The sequence below is a fragment of the Coregonus clupeaformis genome, chromosome 29, assembly GCF_020615455.1.
Source record: "Coregonus clupeaformis isolate EN_2021a chromosome 29, ASM2061545v1, whole genome shotgun sequence".
In the NCBI taxonomy this organism is placed as follows: Eukaryota; Metazoa; Chordata; class Actinopteri; order Salmoniformes; family Salmonidae; genus Coregonus; species Coregonus clupeaformis.
Genome location: NC_059220.1, coordinates 49,939,867 through 49,963,773, shown reverse-complemented (window position 1 = coordinate 49,963,773; position 23,907 = coordinate 49,939,867). Strand labels below are relative to the sequence as shown.

General features: G+C 44.9%; 2 protein-coding genes across 2 annotated transcripts; one reads left to right on the top strand and one right to left on the bottom strand.

The window, feature by feature from the left end:
* Positions 1-3,166: 3,166 nt before the first annotated feature.
* On the bottom strand, positions 3,167-13,818 carry supt7l (SPT7 like, STAGA complex subunit gamma). The gene is made up of 5 exons (XM_041855645.1): positions 13,551-13,818; positions 7,241-7,720; positions 6,615-6,939; positions 5,350-5,587; positions 3,167-3,767 (listed from the first exon to the last, which is right to left on the bottom strand). The coding sequence occupies exons 2-5, from the start codon at positions 7,675-7,677 to the stop codon at positions 3,487-3,489; spliced, it is 1,281 nt and encodes a 426-aa protein (XP_041711579.1). The 5' UTR covers positions 7,678-7,720; positions 13,551-13,818; the 3' UTR covers positions 3,167-3,486.
* A 48-nt stretch (positions 13,819-13,866) lies between these two features.
* LOC121545185 (solute carrier family 4 member 1 adaptor protein) lies at positions 13,867-23,470 on the top strand. The gene is made up of 14 exons (XM_041855644.1): positions 13,867-14,735; positions 14,942-15,146; positions 15,330-15,458; positions 15,552-15,612; positions 15,910-16,049; positions 17,676-17,836; positions 18,160-18,229; positions 18,498-18,687; positions 18,892-18,994; positions 19,264-19,498; positions 19,958-20,047; positions 20,335-20,420; positions 20,874-20,943; positions 21,983-23,470. Exons 1-14 carry the CDS (start codon positions 13,896-13,898, stop codon positions 22,030-22,032), a joined length of 2,430 nt encoding a protein of 809 aa, XP_041711578.1. The 5' UTR covers positions 13,867-13,895; the 3' UTR covers positions 22,033-23,470.
* The last annotated feature ends 437 nt before the right edge of the window (positions 23,471-23,907 follow it).

Here is a 23,907-nt window from a genome sequence, read left to right as displayed (position 1 = left end):
AATTTCGTCAATCCACACAAACACATTTGACATCAAGAAGGCATTTATTCATTTTGACATTAAATTAACTGTCTCAAACAAAGCATTTATCCAATTCATATTTCCTACATCCAAAAGCATAAAAAACTACAATATCTTCGCCATCAGTTCATCGAATGAGGAGTTGGTGGGGGGAAAAAAACAACTAAGAGCCCTGAAATCATTTTGAAAAATAGAAAATAAGTACTACCTGATCCACAGAATGTGTGTAGCCACACCATCTTGTTTTTTCCTTTGATGGCCAACCATTTGCATTCTCTCAATGGTCCTTCTGAAGAACTTTGAATGACCACCCAGTCCAGTACATAGAATGACCACCCAGTCCAGTACATAGAATGGCCATCTCTACTACTCAACAGCCTTTCTGACGCACACCCAAATCTAAACCAACCCAGCACCCATATACCCTCATGGTATCTGAAAGGATTGGATAGAAGTATGCAAAATGGCTGACACTAGTTTACGTTTTGGTAATATTAGTGTTTTCACGATACCAACATTTTACTACCGATATGATATCAGGCCAAGTATCACAATACCGAGTAGTATCGCAACACCACAGGAAAATATTCAGAGTGGCCTAGCGTCCTGTTGGCCCCGTCTCCCCGGACGCTTGTTCCCGTTTCTAAACGCTATGCGCATATGCTCCACAAAAAAACCTCTCACTGATATTCACACTTCTACTCAATACAACACATATTGAATTTAACTTCACACTGTTCACTGTATAATAGAATACTGCATAGAAATGGCTGATTTGCTCATATTTCCAAAGGCCTACCTGTGATTTGGCAGGAGGAATGGTAGGAAGGAGTATACATGCATAATGATTTGCATGTCATTGTGGCAGTAAGGGGAAAACACTGCATGACATTTTCTTTACTCTTTAGTTAACAGACCCACTCTCCCTCCCTCCCTCCCTCTCTGTCTCCCTCGCTCTCATAAACACACACCACTCTCTCTCCGACAAACACATACACACACTACTCCCAACTTTAAAAAGTCACCAAACAGAATTTAAGGAGCATCAGAAAGACAGATTTTTTATATATACTGAACAAAAATATAAAAGCAACATGTAAAGTGTCGGTCCTATGTTTCATGAGCTGAAATAAAACATCCCCGGAATTTTCCATATGCACAGAAAGCTTATTTCTCTCAAATTTTGTGTACAAATTTGTTTATATCCCTGTTGGTGAACATTTCTCATTTGCCAAGATAATCTATCCACCTGACAGGTGTGGCATAACAAGAAGCTAATTAAACAGCATGATCATTACACAGATGCACCTTGTGCTGGGAACATTAAAAGGCCACTCTAAAATGTGCAGTTTTGTCACACAACACAGTGGCACAGATGTCTTAAGTTTTGAGGGAGCGTGCAATTGGCATGCTGACTGCAGGAATGTCCACCAGAGCTGATGCAAGAGAATTTAATGAATTTCTCTACCAATGTCGTTTTAGAGAATTTGGCAGTACGTCCAACCGGCCTCACAACCGCAGACCACGTGTAACCACGCCAGCCCAGGACCTCCACATCATGCTTCTTCACCTGCGGGATCGTCTGAGACCAACCACCCGGACAGCTGATGAAACTGAGGAGTATTTCTGTCTATAATAAAGCCCTTTTGTGGGGAAAAACTCAACTTCTGATTGGCTGGGCCTTGCTCCCCAGTGGGTGGACCAGTCTCCCAAGTAATTTCCCTGCCCAGTCATGTGAAATCCACAGATTAGTGCCTAATTTATGTATTTAAATTGACTGATTTACTTACATGAACTGTAACTCAGTAAAATCGTTGAAATGGTTGCATTTATATTTTTGTTCAGTATAGATCAGGCTTACATTAGGCCTAAATAAACCCTAGCTTTGAAGCACATCTCATGAGTTGCAGACCATTTTCCTTTCTTCCTGTGGCAATCAAATTTGCCTAGACCTACTGTCAAGTTACCAGGTTGTTAGCTAGCTAGGACACATGACTAAACAAAATGTTTTGTTATCAAACCAATAATTAGCGAACCGGGATTCGTTTCAAACGGCGTCGCAACATGGTGTGTGAAATCGCGCATGAAGAAAAAAAGGTAGCGCCGGTAATATGGGTTATATTCTTTTTACCGTTTGAGCTATACAAGCCGTTTTCTTTGTTGTAATGCTGCAATCATGTCTATAGCGAAGCTGCTTTTCCTCTCTGGCACTTAAGAGGCTGCATGACAGCGAACTTGCAAAGCCTACTCAGATTGGCCTGTGCTCTTGGTTATACCAGGGATGAAATGATACAATGTATCAACTTTTATCGCTCTGCTTCAATGTATAACATTTAACAACAAAAGACTCCTCAGGGTGTGCATCCCCGCTTGCCATCACAGCTAAATTATATTTTGAAAACTGATGGAGGAATAGAAGTGTAGGAAGAGCGGACGGAGAGAAGCAGGTGAGTGAGGGCTGGTAGGGGATGTGGCTGGAGGATTACAGCTGCCACACGTGATATGCGCATGAAAGTGAAGTGGATATTATTGGACTGGCGCTTACAAGACTAGTTCCTGTTGCTTATATTAAACTGTATTTATAAACAAAACTGACTTTGTAAACATTTTGTAACAGGCGCCAGTGGGTTCTTTAGATGGGTTGGCCCAAAAAATGTGGTATGAAATGGTACTACGGTATTTTAAAATGTTGGTATCATAAGTATCATGTTTTGGTACCATGATACTACCGTGGTACTGGTATACTGTGCAACACTAGGACATATAGACCCCTTTCCAGTACACGACACACTGACGTCACCCACAGATGTGCGCGACTCTTGGCTGCAGTAAGAAAGCCATCGCCATCTGCGCTCATTCAACAAAGCCTAGACCTACGTTTTTATTACTTCTAAACAAACTACCTTTTTGGGGTTCTCATTCGCTTACAATTATGTTTTGATTCTTGCTTGAACAGTCGCTAAGATTATATTTGGTTGTGATCTTTGCAAAATAACTATTTTGGATGCAGCAGTTGTTAGGTAGAATGCTAACACTCATTGCCAAAGAGCCATTTTACTGGTTGAAGTTGAAGTGTTTTTTAAGTATAATGCAGTTGATTTGCAATGATGACACAAACATTATATTAAGCAGGACATTCACACGAGCCTTAAAATCCAATTATAACCCAAAAGTAGTGTGAAATGCATTCATAAGCAACATGTAAATAGAGGCTTTTTTTGCTGGCATTCAATAAGAACTCCCCGTGTTCTACTACCAACTAGCGCGCATCGCCCTCGTGCGGCAATGTTTGCAAACACAGAAAGGGGTCTATTGTTGAGACCTATCCAATACTTTCAGATCTGTTCGGGGAAAATGGACAACGGCATAGGAATCAGTTTGGAACCTTGCAATGTTTCGTATTGCCACTCTATGTGCCAATGTTACCTTGACACAAAATGGCCGCCTCCGCGAGTCTGAGGCTCCTCATATCTTCTTAATGCGCTTCCTGGGCCTCTGGTTGAAGACGGGCGACGTGCCCATGAGTGAGTCGGGAGAGTGCGAAGCATAGCTGCCGTCCGACGCCGCCCCTCCGGGCGAGGGCGCCATGCCGTCTGCCTCGCTCATAGTGGACATGGGCCCTCCCTCCTCGAACACATCACCCCCCAGTACCCCGTGGCCTGACACCTGGCCCTCCTCGCTGTCCTGGGGCTCCATCTTCACCTGCGACAGGTGCCACAAGGGGGAGCTGATGGCAACTCCGCCACCTGTCAGGGACACATAGGCCAAGATGAAGGAGAGAACATGGTTACAAATACTGTATATGAAATTGTATGAAATAGTTATTTGTAATCAAATCTATCTCATGAAAACAATGCAATGTTATACAGTTAACATGATCATTGCCTCTTGGTCCCTGAGGGTATCATACCAGTGTTTGTCCAATTTAAGAAAAGTATCTATATCATGTAGGCATAAATGAAGTACCGTAATTTTCGGACTATAAGCCGCGCCTTTTTCCCCATTTTTCGACCCTGCGGCTTATATAACGGTGCAGCTAATCTATGGATTTTTACAGCTAACGGCCACTAGAAGACCTCCTAAATCTATGGATTTTACAGGTTACAGTCCACCAACTTTAACTCTATGGGCTCTATGACTGGTCCGCGCCCCCCACCTTTAAGCAGCGGGCTCCAGCAGGAAAAGCTGGAGGCCGGAAAAGAGTGAGACAGGTAGCGCGCAAAAGTAAAAGTGGAACCAAGAGTGGTACGAGAGACAGAACGAGAGACAGAACGAGAGCAAGACAGACAGACATTACGAGAGCGAGACAGTTTGTGCAAAGGAAGTTTTCATGCACAAACCCTCATTATGGAAAACAAACGTAGAAATGCATATGATGCAGCTTTTAAGTTAAAGGCAGTCAATCTGGCTGTAAAAGAAGGAAATAGAGCTGCTGCACGTAGCCTTGGCATCAATGAGTCAATGGTGAGACGTTGGAGACGGCAGCGGGAAGAACTGTCTCAATGCAAAAAGTCAAAAAAAGCTTTCAGAGGTAATAAAAGCAGATGGCCCGAACTTGAAGACTTTCTTGAAGATTGGGTGAACACACAGAGAGCAGACGGCCGAGGTGTTTCCACCGTGTAGATCCGACTGAAAGCTGAAACAGTCGCCACCGAAATGAAAATTTTAGAGGTGGACCATCCTGGTGTTTCAGATTTATGAGACGAAAGGGACTGTCCATCAGGGCGCGGACGACTGTGTGTCAGCAACTCCCTCCCGACTACCAGGAAAAAAATAACAAACTTCGGCGAATTCACACAAAGAAAGATAGATGAATATTCCATCGGACCGGACCAGATCATAAATATGGATGAAGTGCCTTTGACGTTTGACCTGCCTCTCACTAGGACTGTTAACAAGAAAGGTGAATCGTCCATCAAGTTGAGAACCACTGGCCACGAGAGAACGAATTTCACTTGTGTTCTTGGCTGCACAGCATCTGGATTAAAGCTTCTGCCAATGGTGATTTTTAAGCGGATTACAATGCCAAAAGAAAAGATCCTGAACGGCATCTCCTTTAAAGTCAACAAGAAATGGTGGATGATGGAAAGCGTAATGAATGAGTGGCTGAATGAGTGCTACGTCAAGCGCCCTGGAGGATTCTTTCGCCAAAAAAAAGCTTTGCTCGTTTTGGACAGCATGAGGGCCCATATAACGGATTATGTGAAAGCAGCCATCAAGAGCACAAACTCGATTCCAGCTGTGAAAATAAAATGTTTAGCTTCACTGTCCAAATACATATGGTGAGGACTGTACATAGTATTAGTATTACGGGGGTATATACCATACCTGAGGTGTGTGGTGAGTGTTCCCCCTCCAGGCCCCCGGTCAGCCTCTCGTTTGGGGCCCCCAGCACCCCCATGGGGAGGGCCTGATCCCCAGAGGCCTGGTCCGCCTCTGGCTCCTCGCTGACGGGGAAGGCGATGTCATTCATGGGTTCCTCTTTGATCCGCGGGGGCTTGGAGTCCTCCAGGGCCTTCTCGGGGTTCACCAGCCGCTCATACTCCTCCGACAGCTCCTTGCTGACCTGGGAACAGCCCCAGGGAATAGATAGAGGGTTAACAGTGAGCTCCTTGCAGGACCCTACGTTGATATTGTTGAGGAGCAAACATTTTGGAGCACACAAAGAAATGTAGGAGCACAATGAAAGTATGTTTGTTTTTATAATAAATGACAAAAAGTCATGAATAAAACGTTTTTGTAGGCGTGTTCCATGCGCAATCAAGCACAATGTACCCTCAAATATTTCAATAAATTAGATGAGACAAATGTTCAGCTGCCCCTTTAAGGGCCGGAGGTTACAGTGGTAAAACAGCGCACTTGCATGTCGGTCTGTCCGACTTCTCTTCACAAGCAGTTGAGCAAGTTTAAACTATCATTGAAAAACAACCTAGCGTGTGAACAAAATAATGTAAATAGCCAAGAAACACGAGGACAACATCACACTTTAGTAGACTTTCGGGTAAATTTGACTTCTATGCCTGTGAGCTTCTAAAAGTGACTCTTTCAGCACTTCACTCACAGTGCACACAGCCCCCCCGGCACTATTGCTGCGTGAGGTGGGATAGCTATATGGGATTCGTAGTTCTTTGTGTGATTAGCTACCCGCTATAAACCAGCTTGCACATGTGCTCATACTTGACTTTTTCAGTTCGCACATTTACATTTTTTGGTGCAAATGCGAGTAAAATGGTTGCACCGTAGAGCCCTTTATTGCTGACCTAGGAACAGAACGAAGGGATAGTTTTAACAGTGGGGTGGTAAATAGCTCTTGGCTGATCTAGGAACGGCACAGGGGATAGAGAGTTAACAGTGGGATAATCTAACCAACACAGGACTACAAGGTCAAATAAACTCCACAGGGTGCAGGTGCCTGGTCTCACCTAGCCATGTCAGGGTCATGTTCAGGAGGGAGTAATACTATCCAAGTCTGTTGTACACAATGGATGTCTACCTTTCACAATGTTGTGTCCTACTAAACACAACCCACTTTTTTCCCCAGCCACCACATCACAAACCAAGCCCATCCCGAAACACCACCAACAGTTCCTCACCTGGAGCATGTGGCTGTGGTAGTCCTTGATGCGCACCTGCCAGAAGCGCTGCAGGGCCAGCACGCTGCCGATGCCCACCTCGTGGAACACCTGCTCTACCACGTCCGGGAAGGGCGTGGCACCCAGGCGGGCCTCGCGGTCCACGGCCGTGCGCAGCAGTCGGCTGAGGCGCAGGTAGTGCTCGTGGGCCAGGTCAGTCAGGGTCTCCAGCACGCTCTCCTGGGCCGACTCAAAGCCGGCGTGGGCCAGGACTGTGGCCACTGACTGGTACAGGAGCTGTCGGCACGAGGGCCAGCTCAGCTCGGTGACGGGCTCACCTTTGCCCCTGTATGGGGAGAGGGGAGGATGAGGGGGTGAGAGACAGAGGGAGAGAAAGGTGAAGATTGAAGGAGGGATGAGACAGAACTAGCTCACAGGAGAAAACTTGGAACATAACTGTGATAATTCCTTGCCTCATTGTTGCCAGAGCACTGTTCACCACATTCTTCCACAAAAAAATACAATCATAATCCGTTTTGCTTATCTTGACATCAATGCAAAGTTCAATTAATAAACATAGACCACAATATAAAGTGACACTGTGCAAGCCACTGAAACAAGTCAAGACACAGCCATTCCTGTCTTACATGTAAAAGTCGCTCTCAGGGTCGCTGTGGCAGAGCTGGAAGGGCTGCCAGGGTGCCTTGCTGTCCAGGGGCAGCAGGTCATCGGGGGCGGCCGGCGGCGTGGGTGGCCGTGGGGGAAGAGCCTCCCCTTCCTCCAGCCTGCTACTTCCTCCAGCACCACCGCCCTCCGAGGGGACCAGACCTTTCCCCTGGGCTGCAGCCAGAAGGCTGCGGAGGCGCCGGGTGTGCTGGCACAGCTGCACCGTGTGGATGGTGAGACTGCAGGGCTCAGAGGGGATGTCCAGCATGGTAGTGGGCCGGGGCCGCTGGGCCGAGGGCTGGTGCAGAGGGGGGTCCTGCATCTCCACCGAGCGGAACTCGCGCTGGAGCAGGTCGAAGGAGCTGCGGCTCGGTGGGGCGCCTGCCGGCCCGGGGATCTCCCCCCAGTAACGCATCATCGTTCTCTAGTGAGCCGCTTCAGGCTCTCGTGTGATGAGGTTTCTGGTATGTGACAAAGCAGGGGAGATGGCAATCAGCACACACTAAAGGAACAAAGCTCTAATTTAGTGTCATTCTGCTCTGTGCCAACCAGTTGCTAATGAGTCAGGAAAACAAATATTTAAACAACATAGTGTTTCAGATGTTGTGAATACATAGGAACAAGCATAGTGTTACTTTCTTCTTCTTTAGATTTGTATTGGCGGATCACAACCAACTGAAAAGTGCATACACCGCCACATACTTTACTGTTCTGGAGTGTGAGTCCTCACTATTCATCTATTTCTCTTATCTAGTCCTGTGTTTCCGCCTACTGTTCTGGAGTGTGAATTCATTACACTTTGTAACACAAAAAGGGAAAGGACAAAGGACAGGGAAAAGGGAACAAAAATTGCCCTACCAACTAACCCTACACCCATTAAATCCTCCCCACTATTCCACTACTTGGCCATATCTGATCCTGCACCAGGCCGACAGCCTGGGAGGACGGGACACTATCGTTCAACACACCTTGTAACTCTTCTGCAGTAAAATCTCGTACACCCGCGTACTTCTCTGCAGCTGCTACCACAAAATGTTTTTCCCTGTGATTTAAGTTCCAGTTCTGCAGTACAGTTGATAATGGCTATGAACACTAAGAAACCAACCTTACTGAAGCACATTATTGCTATCACTCTCTATTGACCTCGGCCTACTCACAGGGAGCCTGTTAGGATCCATCGCCCTGGACCCATCTTCTTCTACTACTCTCTTCACTGTCTAAGCATACGACACCTTCTGTACTACTCTGATCCTGGCAACCTCAACCTGCCTTTCTCTCACTGGACACTTCTGAGCTCCAGCACCATTAGTATCCAATTCCTTTGTATCATGTCCTCCTGCACACTTCTCACATCTAGGAACCTCCTAGCCCTTGATCTTGACTCTCAGTTCCATTCCATTACAGATAAGTGTCATTGGACAAAGGCGTCTTCTGTACGGGGGAGTTTTGCTAAGAACATTAACACATATCGCTCGCGGTACGGTTTTGAGAGGCATAAGGACCTTATCTTTCAAAATAATTTTCTAAAAAATAAAAGGGTTCAATTCATACACACCTTTATAGGGTTAGTGTTCCCACACGGCCACATCTCCATGTTACAGTGCGTCTTTACAGAAAACAGAGGGACCACCTGTGCTAATTAGCCATCTAAGCATGTTACGAACACCTGTGTGTAACGGAAGAAGGCTGCAACGGTCGGCTGCAACGTTCAGATGGAGTATTTGGCAGTTTTGGCTGCCTTTGAGAACGGCCTATGTGACATCGATTCCAGTCAGAAACAGTTATTCTAGTGTCAAAACTGACTACAAAGTGTAAATAGGATATTCTGGTCATAAAGTCAGTCTTGGAACATCCGTGCGTCACAACGGGTAAATTAAGGTTGGGTTGATTTGACGATGTCCATTTGCCCACTAACATGGGGTTAACAGCTGCGGTGATTGCTCTCTATCCAATAGTTTAGAGAGAGTGAGACAGACCTGCCCAGCAGCTCCGACTTTGTTTACATAACACAAGCCGCATTTTTTTATTTGAGAAATACTGCACCAAACACCTTAGATGTAAAATTGCAAAACTAAAACATCCTCTGCAAAAATGTCAAAATGAATTACACATTTCTTGAGTTATCTTCGATTCATTCTGAGGCTTTTGAGGAAGTGATAAAGGCTTCTTCATCTACAGTGTCTTATGGGGGACAAACATCATTAACCAAATGCGCAATCGGTCAATAAACACACCTCCAACACTGAAATAATTTTTGGGGCCTTCCTCTGACACCGCCTAGTATATAGGTCCTGGATGGCAGGAAGCTTGGCCCCTGTGATGTACTGGGCCGTACACACTACATTCTGTAGCACCTTACGGTTGGATGCCGAGCAGTTGCCATACCAGGCGGTGAAGCAACCGGTCAGGATGCTCTCGATGGTGCAGCTGTATAACTTTTTGAGGATCTGGGGACCCATGCCCAATCTTTTCAGTCTCCTGAGGGGGAAAAGGCGTTGTCGTGCCCTCTTTATGACTTTCTTGGTATGTTTGGACCATGATAGTTTGTTGGTGATGTGGACACCACGGAACTTGAAACTCTCGACCCGCTCCACTACAGCCCCTTCCATGTGAATGGGGGCGTGTTCAGCCCTCCTTTTCCTGTAGTCCACGAATATCTCCTTTGTCTTTCTCACGCTGAGGGAGAGGTTGTTGTCCTGGCACCACACTTCCAGGTCTCTGACCTCCTCCCTATATGCTGTCTCATCATTATCGGTGATCAGGCCTACCACCGTTGTGTCGTTCGGCAAACTTAAATGATGTTGTTGGAGTCGTGCTTGGCCACGCAGTCGTGGGTGAACAGGGAGTACAAGAGGGGACTAAGCACGCACCCCTGAGGGCCTACCCTTACCACCTGGGGGCGGCCCGTCAGGAAGTCCAGGATCCAGTTGCAAAGGGAGGTGTTTAGTCCCAGGGTCCTTAGCTTAGTGATGAGCTTTCTGGGCACTATGGTGTTGAATGCCGAGCTGTCATACCTTCATACCGACCTTGTGCCATACTGGAATATTCCATAATACTGGCACTGAACACAGGGGGCGCCGTTTTCAAACCCCACTGATACTCTTTAATCCGAAGGTTAGCAATCCTAACAAGTACATGTAGAATATCATAGAGAAGGCTAACTAAATGCTAACGAGCGCATTGTGAATATTTTGTACAGTTTCAGACCTAAAACTATACAAATAATTCAAAAACGAAATTATAATAGCCTATCTAATAGGCCCAATTAAAAAGAGAGATGTGCATGGTAATTTGTTTTATGGCTACTTCGGGAATAATAACTTATCATGGACAGAAAATGTGAGGAATTTATTCTGCAATGTTGCCAATGTCTTTGCAATATATTAGGCCTATGTATTATGTTTATAAATGAAATATTGTCCACTCGAGAAATGTAACATTACATTATTCAGACATAGTTCACCTTTTCCATTGACCTTTGTAGGCCGTCTGTTCTACCATTAAACTGCACTACTATTTACTACTGTAAAGTGGGTCCAATTAAATGAGAGATGAGACAAATGGTAGCCTATCCTAACTTGTTGTAGGCCTTTAGGCCATTTCGCGAGTATGAAACCATCAGTCACAAACAGGTGAGGAATTGATTCTGCAATTATCATGAAATTTAAGAAATAATAGAAATAGATGCCTATTTCTAATTATTTTAGAATGCAAAGATAAAATACATTAATTTTCACTCGTCACTAACAGCAAATTATTGCATATTGTTATTATATTTAAGCCTAAATGTCCATTTTTTTGTTTTGAATAAGAGTGCCATCAAATATTCCCCATGGCTACAACTAGGCTACTTTTGCCTTGTTACAATGCAATCCTTCAAACACTAGAATTTGTTCAGTTTTTATAAACGCCAACTTTTGCGTGGTAACCTGTTTTGGGGCATTTTTTGTGCATATGTAGCGTTTATAAATGCGGCCCCTGGTCACTTTTACTCCACCTTTCCCAGTGCATCCTCCATCTCCCTGACCGCAAATGGATCTCCCAAAAACACATCCTTATCCATGAAACGTACTCCAACAAACGAACAAGGCATTATTAGACAGAGGCCTGTCTTTATGAACAACTGCATATTTCCGTTAGGGAACGCCTACTCTGTTAAGCGCGCGTGTGCAATTACTCAATTCGCCTTTGCACTCCTAAACAACGTGATTTTTTACAACTTTGCCGAAGGTTAAAGTCTACAAAACGCAGACGACTCTGTTCATAACAAATTCTAGTTTTGGGATCAGAAAACTGTACTGAGATCAAATGTTTCATCAATGAGAACATTTGAAGAATGTCGGCCAATATCCATCTCCTTCCATCTTCTCCCACTGTCGGCCACTGGGCGTCCTCTCACTACCATATTTGGTAGTGAGTGGAAACGCCAAGCGGATGCTTCACATTTACACATCCGGTGAAATATCTCTCATTTGTTGGCCTGAGATGGTGACCCTGAAAGATGGTGGAAGCAGATGCTGAAGTGGATTGTAAATCTAATGGCGGTAGAATCAAGTAGAATTGGACTATTGTCCAAAACAATGGAAAACGGAGCAAAGTAGTGTACAGTGCTGAGAATTTCCCTTTGTATCTTGTAGGAGCAGCTGATCGAAATACCAATCTTGAAGAATCCATTTGAGCTATCCAAACTGGTTGAGAGAGTGATGGGTAAAGTAAAGGCTGTGAGGATCACGAGAGGCGGGCTTGTTTCGATTTGTTGTGCTTCTGAGGATCAGAAGAAATGTGTGTTGCGTCTCACCCGATTTGATAAGTTTGACGTGTTGTGTGTCTCTTCGGAACAGGGCACCCCTCAAGGGGGTAATATCTGGCGTCTCGTGGGAAGTCGATGTTGAAGAGATGAAAAATATTCCTGGAGTGATTGATGCACGTTGGATGAATCGTGTGGTGAATTATGAAAAAGTGAAGAGTTTATCTGTTCTTTTGTTTTTTTATATGGAGTCTCTCCCTACTCAAGTGCAGTTGGGGTATATAAACTACAAAGTCAGAGCATTTATCCCAAGACCAATGCAGTGATCAACGTAAAGCTTTTGGTCATGTTTCAAGTGTTTGCAGAAGGGAGCAACCGAGACGTCCAAGTTGTGGAAAATATCATATGTGTTATAAAAGTGATGAAAATATGACATGTTGCAATTGTGGTGGGAACCATGAAGCCACGTCTTTTGAATGCCTGACAAGGGTGAAATAAAATGAGGTGGCCAAAGCTAGGGTTGTCCAGAGCATATCATATGCGGCTGCTGTTAAAAGGGTTGAGGGTTTGAATGGTGCTCCTGAAGAGTCCATGGTGGTGGATAGGCCTTCACTGCAGGCTGCAGGGGTTGCCTTTCACCAGCAGGACCCAGATATTTTAAAGGTTAAGAAGGTGGACTCTGTGGCCTTTATAGCTATGGTGATTAATGGCACTGCCAAGTGGAGAGAAGGTCCAGGAAAATATATATTATTGTGGATGCGGCGGTGCGGTTCCTGTGACTGAAAGACTTCTCGGCGGAGGAGTTACATTGAATATTGTCACAAGCCGTACCACCCTCTCAGGCCCTAAGTGGGAGTTTGTGTTAATTTACTATTTTTATTTGTTTACTATTTTTATTTGGGTGGATTAAGTTAATTTCCCTATCACGTATGGATTTTATTTTTTACCCGTCCAGTTGGTGGCGGCAATACAACTTTTTGGGTTGTAGTCCGCCATAAAACCCACAGAAGAAGAAGGTTGTTCTGTGTCTGAACCGTTTCCACTCTCAGCGTCCTTCCAACATCATCATGCTCGTCAGGTTCAATTTCTGAGCACGTATTTTTCTACTTGACGTCAGTCTTGCTCAACACACCGCTTCCCTCTACACTCAACTCCTTTCCCTTTTCACAGTCTTCCAAAAAAAATATCCACGCTCTTTCCGCAACTTCATCCGCTGTAGTAGCAAACTGTTCAAATGGTTATTGTATCTTGAATTTGCCGCCATTACCCAATACGATTTCTGCCTATAGTGTTAGCTACTTGGTTAGGTGGCTAGATACGATACAAAATGAAATTGCACAAGTGAGGTGCATTCGTTTTTCTATGGTGCTTGCTAACTAACGTTAGCTACGCCCCCTCAATGGATAATCCACGGTTAACGGCGGTGCCGCGCAACTAATCTTTATAATTTAGCTAGCTAACAGAGCCATTTTATAAATTGGCAAAAAGTATATAGCGAGCTAGCTGATGAAGACAACTGAAGTAAACACTAGCTAGCTTCTCACCGTATTCGAAGAGATGTAACAAGCGTATAGTTTACGTCCAGAACTAAAACAGCTTTCAGACGATGCTTATGGTCCGTGTCATTAAAAGGCACCGTGTAAATAATTTTAATGTTTGGAATAGTTCCTCCTTCTTGTTAATAATTTAGCTACACACAGTGGATGTAAAAAATAAAAAAATGCATTCCGTTGTAACATGGTACCACTTTACGGGCTCTGTATTTTAAGGTAATTCATAATATTTACATAATATCCCAGTCAACAGATCTATCCAAACTTTCTGACGGTAACAATTAGTATAGAATCGTGTTACAGCACGGTCCGATTTGAGAGCCGAACCAAATAAACATGGCGGACTCACGCACAGAAGAGAGTGAAATAATTACTGGTAAAGAAATGGCCACTCAAATGGAAGAACTTGTGAGTAATGAGAATGGCGGTGAATGTGACAAGAAAGAAGACGTGACTAACACTCAAACAGAGGACCCTTTCAAAAAACCTGCTCTCTTTGCGGCGCCTTCGCTAGTGAGTAAACGAGGTCTAGTCGCGAGCAGCGCAGCAAGAAAGCCTGCGCATGGCGACAAAGAACAACTACAACCATCTACTTGTGATAGTAGTGAGGCATCTGCAGATGAACAAACAAAGGAAACCACCCCTTCCACGTCGTATAATGACAACCCGACGTCACGGAAAGGTCCAGAGAGCGAAAAAGAGAAGACTAGTGATGGTGCAACGACCAAACTGCAAGACCACAAAACCCCACCAATATTCCCTGTCAAAGGAACACCTGCTGGCAAATTTAAACCCCACCCTCCTGTTCCATACACCGAACCCTCTTGGGCAGGAGTGGCAGATTTCCCATATTCCCTAGAAATCCTCAAGAATGGCACTATATTTGATACGGTCCCACTCACCCAGCAGAGTTATTTTGTGGTCGGACGTTTACCTGTGTGCGACATATCCCTGGAACACCCCTCAATCTCCAGGTATCACGCTGTCATTCAGTACCGTGGGCTGGCAGGAGAGGAGGAGTCAGTTGGAGAGGCGAGAGGGTTCTATGTCCATGACTTGGGCAGCACACATGGTACCTTCGTCAACAAGAACAAGATACCACCGAATACCTACATCAGAGTACGGGTTGGGCACGTACTCAAATTCGGGGGAAGCACTAGACTTTTCATCATGCAGGTAAAAAATATAAGAATTGTTCCTTCATTCAAGAAAACATTACTTAGCCTACCTCTGAGTGGTATGAATACACAGTGAACTTACTACCACAAGTAGGCTTGATGTACTAGACCAGAATAGACATCCTTAAATTTCAAACCTCTATCACTTATGTAGTCCTTTACCATTGTAGTTCTGAATAGCCCTACTCTACTGTCTCTCTGCAGGGTCCAGAGTTTGACGAAGAGGCGGAGTCAGACCTGACTGTCACAGAGCTGCGGGAGCGAGCCAGGAAGCAGCGGGAGGAACTGGAGAGGAGGATGATGGGAGAAGGCTCGGACGAGGAGGACAAGGAAAAGGAAGAGGGGAAAGAAAGCAGTGGCGTCAAGAGAAAGAGTTTGAACGATGATTCGGGCTGTTCCTGGGGAATAGGTAAGCTTTCAGTGCTCAGCACCAGGAGAGACTGTAATGCACGGCTCGGAATAGTTGACTTACACCAATTGCAATTAACCACTGCTACCAAATCAGAGCTCTGTAGCTTCAACCCAAGCCCTCAATATGTTAACTTTAACCTCTCTCGCCTTCCCATCTATCCATATATATATACATGTGTAGCTGATGAGACAGTCCCTGAAGAGGATGAGAATGAGGAGAACCCCTTCTCCACAGAGTTCCAGGAGGACCAAGAGGCTGCTTACCTGAAGGACCCCAAGAAAGCACTGCAGGGCTTCTTTGACAGAGAAGGTCAGACCTTTGGAGAAAGACATTCACTTGTACCATAATCATGTTTCCTGTTGGTGTGTTTGACGGCGTCTCGCTATCTGTCTTTTATTTCAGGGGAAGAGCTGGAGTTTGAGTATGAAGACAAAAACCACGGTACCTGGCTCTGCAGAGTGAAGTAAGCTTTTTATTTTGTCTAGGTGTATGTAATTGTGTGCGATCATGTATTATGTCATGCAAATTATATTGCTGTCCTTCTCAAATTTGGGCCTGTAAGCCTGCAGGCCTGCTGGTTTTCATTCATCCCCACTAATCAGGGACTGATTCAGACCTAGCCAATCAGTGACATTTATCATTAAACTAACTACCAGGTAGAAAACATAACCAACAGTATGCTGGCCGCCAAGCCTGGAATCCGAGTACAGTTGACATACTGAATAGAATGTAAAACATGTCACCTCCTTTCCACACACAGGCTCCCGGTGGACGACGCTTTGGGGAAGCAGCTGGTCGCTGAGGTGACCCACACAGGGAAGAAGAAAGATGCGGCCATCCAGTGTTCCCTGGAGGCGTGCCGCATCCTGGAGGCCCGGGGCCTGCTCAGGCAGGAGGCAGGTGGGGGTCCTAGCAGAGCTGCTACATCAGCCCACAACAGAACTGTTACTATTTACTGTAGTCAATGCAGCCTTCTACATCAGCAGTATGAGTGGTTCAGCAGCTCATGAGGCTCTATTTTGCTCAAATCGCCATTGGGAATTATCATGTCATGTGGGTTCCTAGTCATTCGTTAAAATATTCCAACGTTATATTGAAATGTCACATTATACACAGTGAACACCCTACATAATAGTGAACACCCTACATTGAAGGTGATAGCTTGCCGTTTTGGTTATCAACATTTTTATTTACAATTTATGTTTATTATAATTATAATAATTCATTAAATTTGTAAAGTCTTTTCTCAGACACAAAAATTACAAATGTAATAAAAACAATCCAAAACACAGAACACAGACAACAATCAAAGCTATATACAGGTGTCGCCAGATCCGGAGGACACAATAACAGAATTAGTAGAGGTTCTTGAAAGGTTTTCTGAACAGCAAGGTCTTGAGCTGTGGCTTAAAGGAGGACAGAGACTGCAGCCCTAATTGTGTCTGGACGTGCGTCCCACAGCCGGCGGAGCCACGCAACTGAAAGCCCTGTCACCCATAGTTTTGTCACCCATAGTCTGCTGCGGGGCTGCTGAAGGGATACAGACCTGGAGGAGCTAAGGGTGCGTGTGGGACAGGAGGGTAGAATGAGGTCAGACAGGTACTTCCGTCCAGAGATAGCTTGGTAGGTGTGAACCAGGATTTTGTAGTTGATGCGTGAACATATGGGGAGCCAGTGGAGGTTGAACAGCACTGGAGTGATGTGCTTGCGAGGGGAGATGTGGGTAAGGACACGTACAGTTCTGGACATATTGTAGCCTGTTTGGCACTTGGAAGATCCGCCAACAAAAAGGGCGTTACAATAGTCCAAACAGGATGAAATAAAAGTCCTTAGTCCCTTAATTCCCCTTTGTTCATTCCCTATGTAGGCCTAACCCCTTGGTCCGCCAGACATTGAGTCCTTACTCTGTACCATTGAGTATGTTTACATGCACACTAATAATTTGAATTTAAACTGAATAATGGCAGAAGGCAGAGTATGGCATTAGTCATGTAAACACCTTACTCTGTTTATCTTAATCGGCGTAAGGTCATAATCGGAGTAAGCATACGCCGATTAAAACACCTGGTTTTCTGAGCAATCTTTCAAATTATTAGGACATTTAAATCGGCATCTGCGCATGTGCCAGCACCGTGTAGCACAAGGCCTCCCTCTTAAATGGGAGTCAAGTGAGTTCGGAAAAACAAAGTAGGCATCTTTATAAATAGTTTTCACATACAAACTTTATATGTCCAAACTCCGAATCAAAAAGTATTAGCAAAAATAACATGGTCACTGTTTATTTTGATTGGCGATTTTCTGCATTTATCAAAAGTCCCATCAGTAACCTGATTTCAGTGTCCATGTAAACAGGATTATTAGGGAAATCGTTCTTCTTGCAAAGCATGTAAACGTTTTAAACAAACTCTTTATATTAACCTGACTATCCACAATAATCGCATTATTGTGTGCATGTAATCGTGCTCATTGTCTATGTAACTTCTACCGTTGTCGTACTTTAAATTTTTCATAATCCACTCCCTCCAGTTTCCCGCAAGCGCAAGAAGAAGAACTGGGAGGACGAGGATTTCTATGACAGTGACGATGACAACTTTCTGGACCGCACCGGTGCTGTGGAGAAGAAGCGACGGGAGCGCATGAAGAGGGCGGGAAAGATTCAGGAGCGCCCAGACACTTACGAGTCACTGGTAAAACCCATGTCATTAAATACGCTTTCTCACATTTCTACCTCAGGAATGAATAAAAGTAATATGAAGTATCTCTCAAAATGAAGTGTTCACCTGAGATAGTGCACCACATACAGCGTTGTAATGGGATATCACTGATGTTGCCAATTCTCTGAAACACAGACGTACACTACAAATCTCTAAAACAAAGTTTTTGTTTCAAATAGCCTCTTTTCTGTCTATTGGAATGTTTTGTGCGCACAGTATGTGATATGTCAGGGCAGGAAGGGTATTATAGCCTTTATGGTGTGGACTAGTGACAGGGTGCTTGTTATCTTGCTAAGGTGGCCAAACTGTTGGTGGTTGAGAAGGAGCTGGCAGAGACCGAGAAGAAGCTCAATGCTACAGGGAAAGGTAAGTGGTGCACAGAAAATGTATTTTCAACCACCAGGTTCGTGTTTCTTAATCCTGGTAAGTGGAATCAGGTGTGTAGTGCTAGGGCAAAAACAAAAATGTGCACCCCTTTGGTTCCCCGGGACCAGGATTAAGAAACACTGGTACACCTATGTTTTTGTGTCTACTATGTGTGGTTTCACCCAAGTGAGTGGTGTTGTCTGTGAGTGAGTCAGAGTGCTTTATCCTCTGTGTGTTTCCGTTCACTTCAATTTCTCCTCCCTATCAGATGGCTCCCACTCGTCCTCCGAGGACCCCCTGGATGCCTTCATGGTCGCTGTGCGCAGCGAGGCGGCGCTGGACGGAGTGGAGCGCCGGAAGCTGCATGTGCAAGCCGCCGACCTGCGCAAGGAGGCCCAGAGACTGCGCCGGCTGGTGGAGCTCACGCGGCCAGCCCAGATGCCTTCACTGCAGACGGGGTGAGATATAGGCAGCCATCCCCTAATATCTGAATCACCTAGTCGAATGTTGGGTCTTGGTGCCTCTTTCTCACAATGTATCCGTTCATCCGTTATTCTCTCAAATGCCTCTAGATGATGATTGTATATTAGTAGTGCATATTGCTGTTACCTCCTAGGAATACTGCATGTTCTTTACACATGGTACACATCTCTTCTTCACAGGAGTGGGTCGTCCGAAGCAGACAAGCCGAAGAAGCGGTCCCTACCGCTGTTTGGTGCCATGAAGGGAGGCGCCAAGTTCAAACTGAAGACTGGGACCATAGGGGTACGTTCACTTGGCAACAGAGGAGAATATCCGTAATAGCTTTTCATAAGAGGGTTTTTGCAAATGCTGGAAAAGCCTTTACATTTTACACTCCCTATTTCTGCCATTTCTTTCCGTCTCTCTAGGTCTGTCTACCTATTTCTTTAGCTCTCGCCCTCCCTCTCTCTGCATCTCTTACTCAACAGTTGCCTCTTCCTCCCAACCGCTCGCTATTTTGTTTCTCGTCTCTCACTCCCTCTCATAATATGCTCTCTTTCCCTCTTTCTTAGAAGTTGCCCCCAAAGCGAGCCAACCTGCCCGCAGAACTCTTCAACATGAAAGGAGAGGAGGAAGAAGAGGACGAGGAAGAAGAGGAGGATGACAGCAACAAAGGGAGTGAAGACGTGACTGAGGCTGACATCCAGGCTGAGGAACCCCAACAGTCTAATGAAAGCACTGATTCCCCAGAGGGCTGCAGTACAGGACGCCAGAGCCAGGACCCACCTCTGTACCAACCTCCCAGAGGTATGATATAAAAGTTGGATGCTGTGTCTTGCCGTCCCTTTTTCTCACTGTGGCTACATTCCGATTCTCTACCCTTCTCCAGAAGTGTGCACTCGTTTACTTTCCCTCATACATTTAAAAGCATTTGATTGGTGCAAGCATGTCTGCTGGGAGTTTCCACCATATTCCTTACAGCAGTCCATTCCTTTAAATCTGTGAGGGGGTGTAGGCATGCACAATTGAAGGGTAGGGAATTGGACTGTAGCCTGTGTCAATTTCTATCCATATGGAGCTGTTGTTCTCCTGTAGATGGCAGTGTTACTTTGGACAGAGCTATACGTATATATTATACTACATATCTATGTATCTCCAATGTTTGGCTCTGACATTGTGGCATCATCATGGAGAAGTTGTTTTCCGTAACAACATATCACTATTCAGCTGTTGTCATTCAAGTGTTTTTTTGTCTGTTTTTTATAGGGAAAAAGCTGTCCCAGAAAAGCATAGTTGTAGAGGAGCCGGATGAAACCATGGAAGATGCGCCTCTCGGGCATTTAAAGCCCTTACCAGGTACAGGAACTCACGTTTGTTTCTCTTTGCTCTTCTGTTGGCACACTGTTTTTCTCTGTCTCTTTTTTGTCAATGGGAGAGACTGTTGCATTTCCTTGATTCCTCGGGTCCTCTCGCCTCCTCAAAACCCATTGGATGAGAAGGTCAGAGGTCCCGCCCCTCTGATCTTCTCATCCAATAGGTTTTGAGGAGGCGGCGAGGCAATGCAATTGCGATTCTCCCATTGTGTGGATGGTCTTTAGTTCTTGTCTTTTAGTTCTGGTGTTTCTCCTCCCATCTTTCTTTAGACCCTAAAGAAGGGGGCAAGGAGGTGGCAGCGGCCAAGCCCAGTCCTAAGACGTTCTTGAAAAAGAGAACCATCGGCCCCAGCAGAGTAAGCACTTCGAGCTCAGAGTGCACCCTCACACATACACTCACTCAATCAATCACTCACTCGCACACTCACTAGCCAATAATGAGCCAAAACTTGATTGAGAATTCATTAACTGTTAATCAAGTATGCTGGCGTTCTACACAGTCCCCCAAATTTAAGTCCAGTGTACTTTTAGACCAACATGAGTTATAAAAAGAAACTGGGCTGATACTGTAATGAACTTGAGCAGAATTAATTTACTAAGTAACAGCATTGCAATACAGACTAGGCTACTCTGTGAATTTTCTTGTACCATGCGAAGATTCACCCTCTAAATCGCTGTATTATATTCAGTCTGTATTCCATTTACTACCTGAATTGTACCATGCTGAAAGAGAGCTACTTTGTAGTGTCTGTGCATTTTTTTTTTTTCTACCACTCGTTAGAGAAATGTTGTCATGCTTTTGTCTCCAGCCTCCAGCCCCCCAATCAGGACAGTACCCTGAGGATGACCCCGACTATTGTGTCTGGGTGCCTCCCACAGGTATAAATAACTTATTGTTGATATTCACTTGTTTATTGTTCTTTCATCTTGTGAGGTTAATCACCTACCACCTGGCCCCTTTACATATGGCGGCCATGTCTTGAGATGAACGCTAGGGTAACAAAGAGGTCAAAAGACAACTCAATTTGGCTGGGCTTTGTCTAATAAGCCAGGCCTTTAACCTCATCAACTGTTGGTCATCCATTTAACAGTAATGTCATTTCTGCCAAGATTTTTGACAAGACATAAGACCTTTTTGTCTGAACAATCTCACAGGCTTGTAACCTTGCAGCTAGGTGACATTTGGAGTTACAGCAAGAGTTTCTCTTACGCAATACAAGACTAAGGAAATGTACATTAGAGAGCAAGATTGTCAACCTAGTGTTGAACACACTGCACAATGTTCCTCATCAAAGGACTATTTGTGTTCTCTACCACTCCTGAGTAAGATAAATAAGGCTGTCCCTGACCTCTGGGATGAAGGGAGCGAAGGAGAAAGAAAAGGGAAGTAAACAGACTTCATGACCAATTTGTGAAAAGGGAGAGTTTAGACTGCATTTTCATCAGTGGCCAAGGAATGCAGATCAATGCCACGCTGTTAAGATAAGGTTTTAACATTTTGCGGGGGTGGAACACTTCTAAGAGCCATATGGATTCATTGACAAAATTCATTGAATTTAGCAACTAGCAAGAAACCCACAATTTGGTTCTTGGATCATTGGAGGGATAGGTTTGCGTGCGAGTACCTAAAGAGAAACGTCATTGGCAGACACTGCGAATATGCGAGGAAGGTTGGCATGGTTAGGTGGAATAATTTATTTCCCCCATAGCTGTTACACACGACTACGTAGGGTTTTGTCCTTGGAGCAGATAGCCAGTGACTTAATATAGCAACAAAACAGGCCAACATACTAAATGTGTTTTGCGAGGCCAGTCTTAAAGCAGGCACTTCAGACTCTTTGGTCATTGCACTGTCACTTCTTTTTTAATGTACATGTTCAGAATAATATGCCTAAAACTTTGTCCTCCATGTCTACAGATCAGTCTGGGGATGGCCGCACCCACCTCAACGAAAAGTATGGTTACTGAACACAAGGCTCAAACATTTGACTATTTTTTCTGACGCCACCCACCTGCAGACCTAGCAGCAACACACACACAGGCCTCCATCCCCTCAGTATCTGTGTTCTCTGCCACTCCTGAGTAAGAGAGATTGCATACAACATACCTTTTACCACATTTGAATGCACTTCTGGGAAAATGGCAACAATGTGGAGGCTGGCACTTGGAAAGCGTACAGTGTTGCCCTCTTTGTGAAAATGACCAAATTTGGACGTTTGGGTGGTAGCAGGTTTGTAGTTGCCTCATGGTAACCATTGCCTCCTTTCTCCAAGATGACCAGGTCATTGAAACAACTTGGTGAATGTTTTGCATTACATATCATCGAACAGTGTGAAAAAGGACCAGTCCCATTACAGTTAAGATCTCAGTCCTCAGATACTGGTTAGTAGACTAGCCAGCAGATCCGACCCACTTGCTTTTACAGCTGCACTAGGGTCGGACAGCATTCCTGTGTATATTAAGACGCCGGTGCAAGATATGGCTCGGAAAACTAACCTCAATCCAGGGATGAGAAATGTTGGGATAATGGGACAATTCGGAGTATAACGCATTTCCAGTCCCTGGATTGAGGTTCGTTTTCCAAGCCATATCTTATTCCGGCTCAGCGGTGTCTTAATATACACAAGAATGCTGTCCGACCCGAGTGTAGCTGCAAGCAAGCGGGACGGATCTGCTGGCTCATAACCATAGTAGGCCTGCCTGAAAGCACTTGACTCACCCCCTTGTATGTAATAGAGATAGGCTGCACTTAAACCGAGCCCAACTGGAATTTGAATTGGCCCTATCCTATGTCAGATGAGTGTACAGCATATAGTGAAGCATTTAGCGTTAGTGCCCAAATTCACTCATCTGAGGTCGGCTTTGTTACTTTGGCTGCTCTCTCACAGCTAAGCCCACCTGACGTCCGAACAGCATGGGTTCCCTGCTGGGTTACACTGTCGATTGCTGGCGTAACCCTCTTTCAAATGAGAGTGAGCGTGGCGGAGAGAGAGGGAGCACATTTAAGCAGCTTTGCAGACCATCTGGACACTTGTGTGGCATTACTGGATAAAACGCAAGCTGATAATGAGTCAAGTCAAAAGTAGTGTGTGTCCTCCCCCTCCAAAGTCTCTTTTTAACCAGATCTTCATTACTAGTGACTCAGCGTTTAGGAGACTGGTGTGTGTGAAGTAGGGTTTCATGTGTGTGTTTGTGGCAAGCTACCTAGAGCAGGATTACACTGCCTCAGAAATCCCACACAGCATTTATTCCTGTGTTCTTCATTCTCTCCTCACTACTATTCTATCCTATTCCCTCCAGCTGACACTCTTAAACCTGGAAGGTTAAAAGTAATACCCTTCCAGAAGTCGTGTATTTTGTTACTTTTTATTTGTACAATAAAGTTGTCCACACGGTACTTAGCCCACGAGTTGTTCAGATTCCATCTTTGAAGGTTTGCAGTGAAGACTCATTTCCCAGAGTCCACAATTGCACGTAGATGCGACAATTGCCTGCTACGGTGCATTTCCACTTAACCATCCTATGTCGATTAAAAACAGCTGGACGTAATGATGTCACACCAACAAAAAAAGCGTCGAATAAAAATGAAGTGGTTCCATCACCCATTTAGGCAAATTGCGCAATAATACATAGGTGGGAGGGCATACAGGCTGTCACCAATCGTTTTATGTCTCAGGTAGCCAGCATGGATAGAATGCAATAATTGACTAATATTTCCATATTCTAATAATTCTCATGTGCCAATGTATTGCCGCAGTCCATGCCATGATGAATAATTCTCATGTGCCAATGTATTGCCGCGGTCCATGCCATGATGAAACTTGCACTCCTGTAGATCTAAAA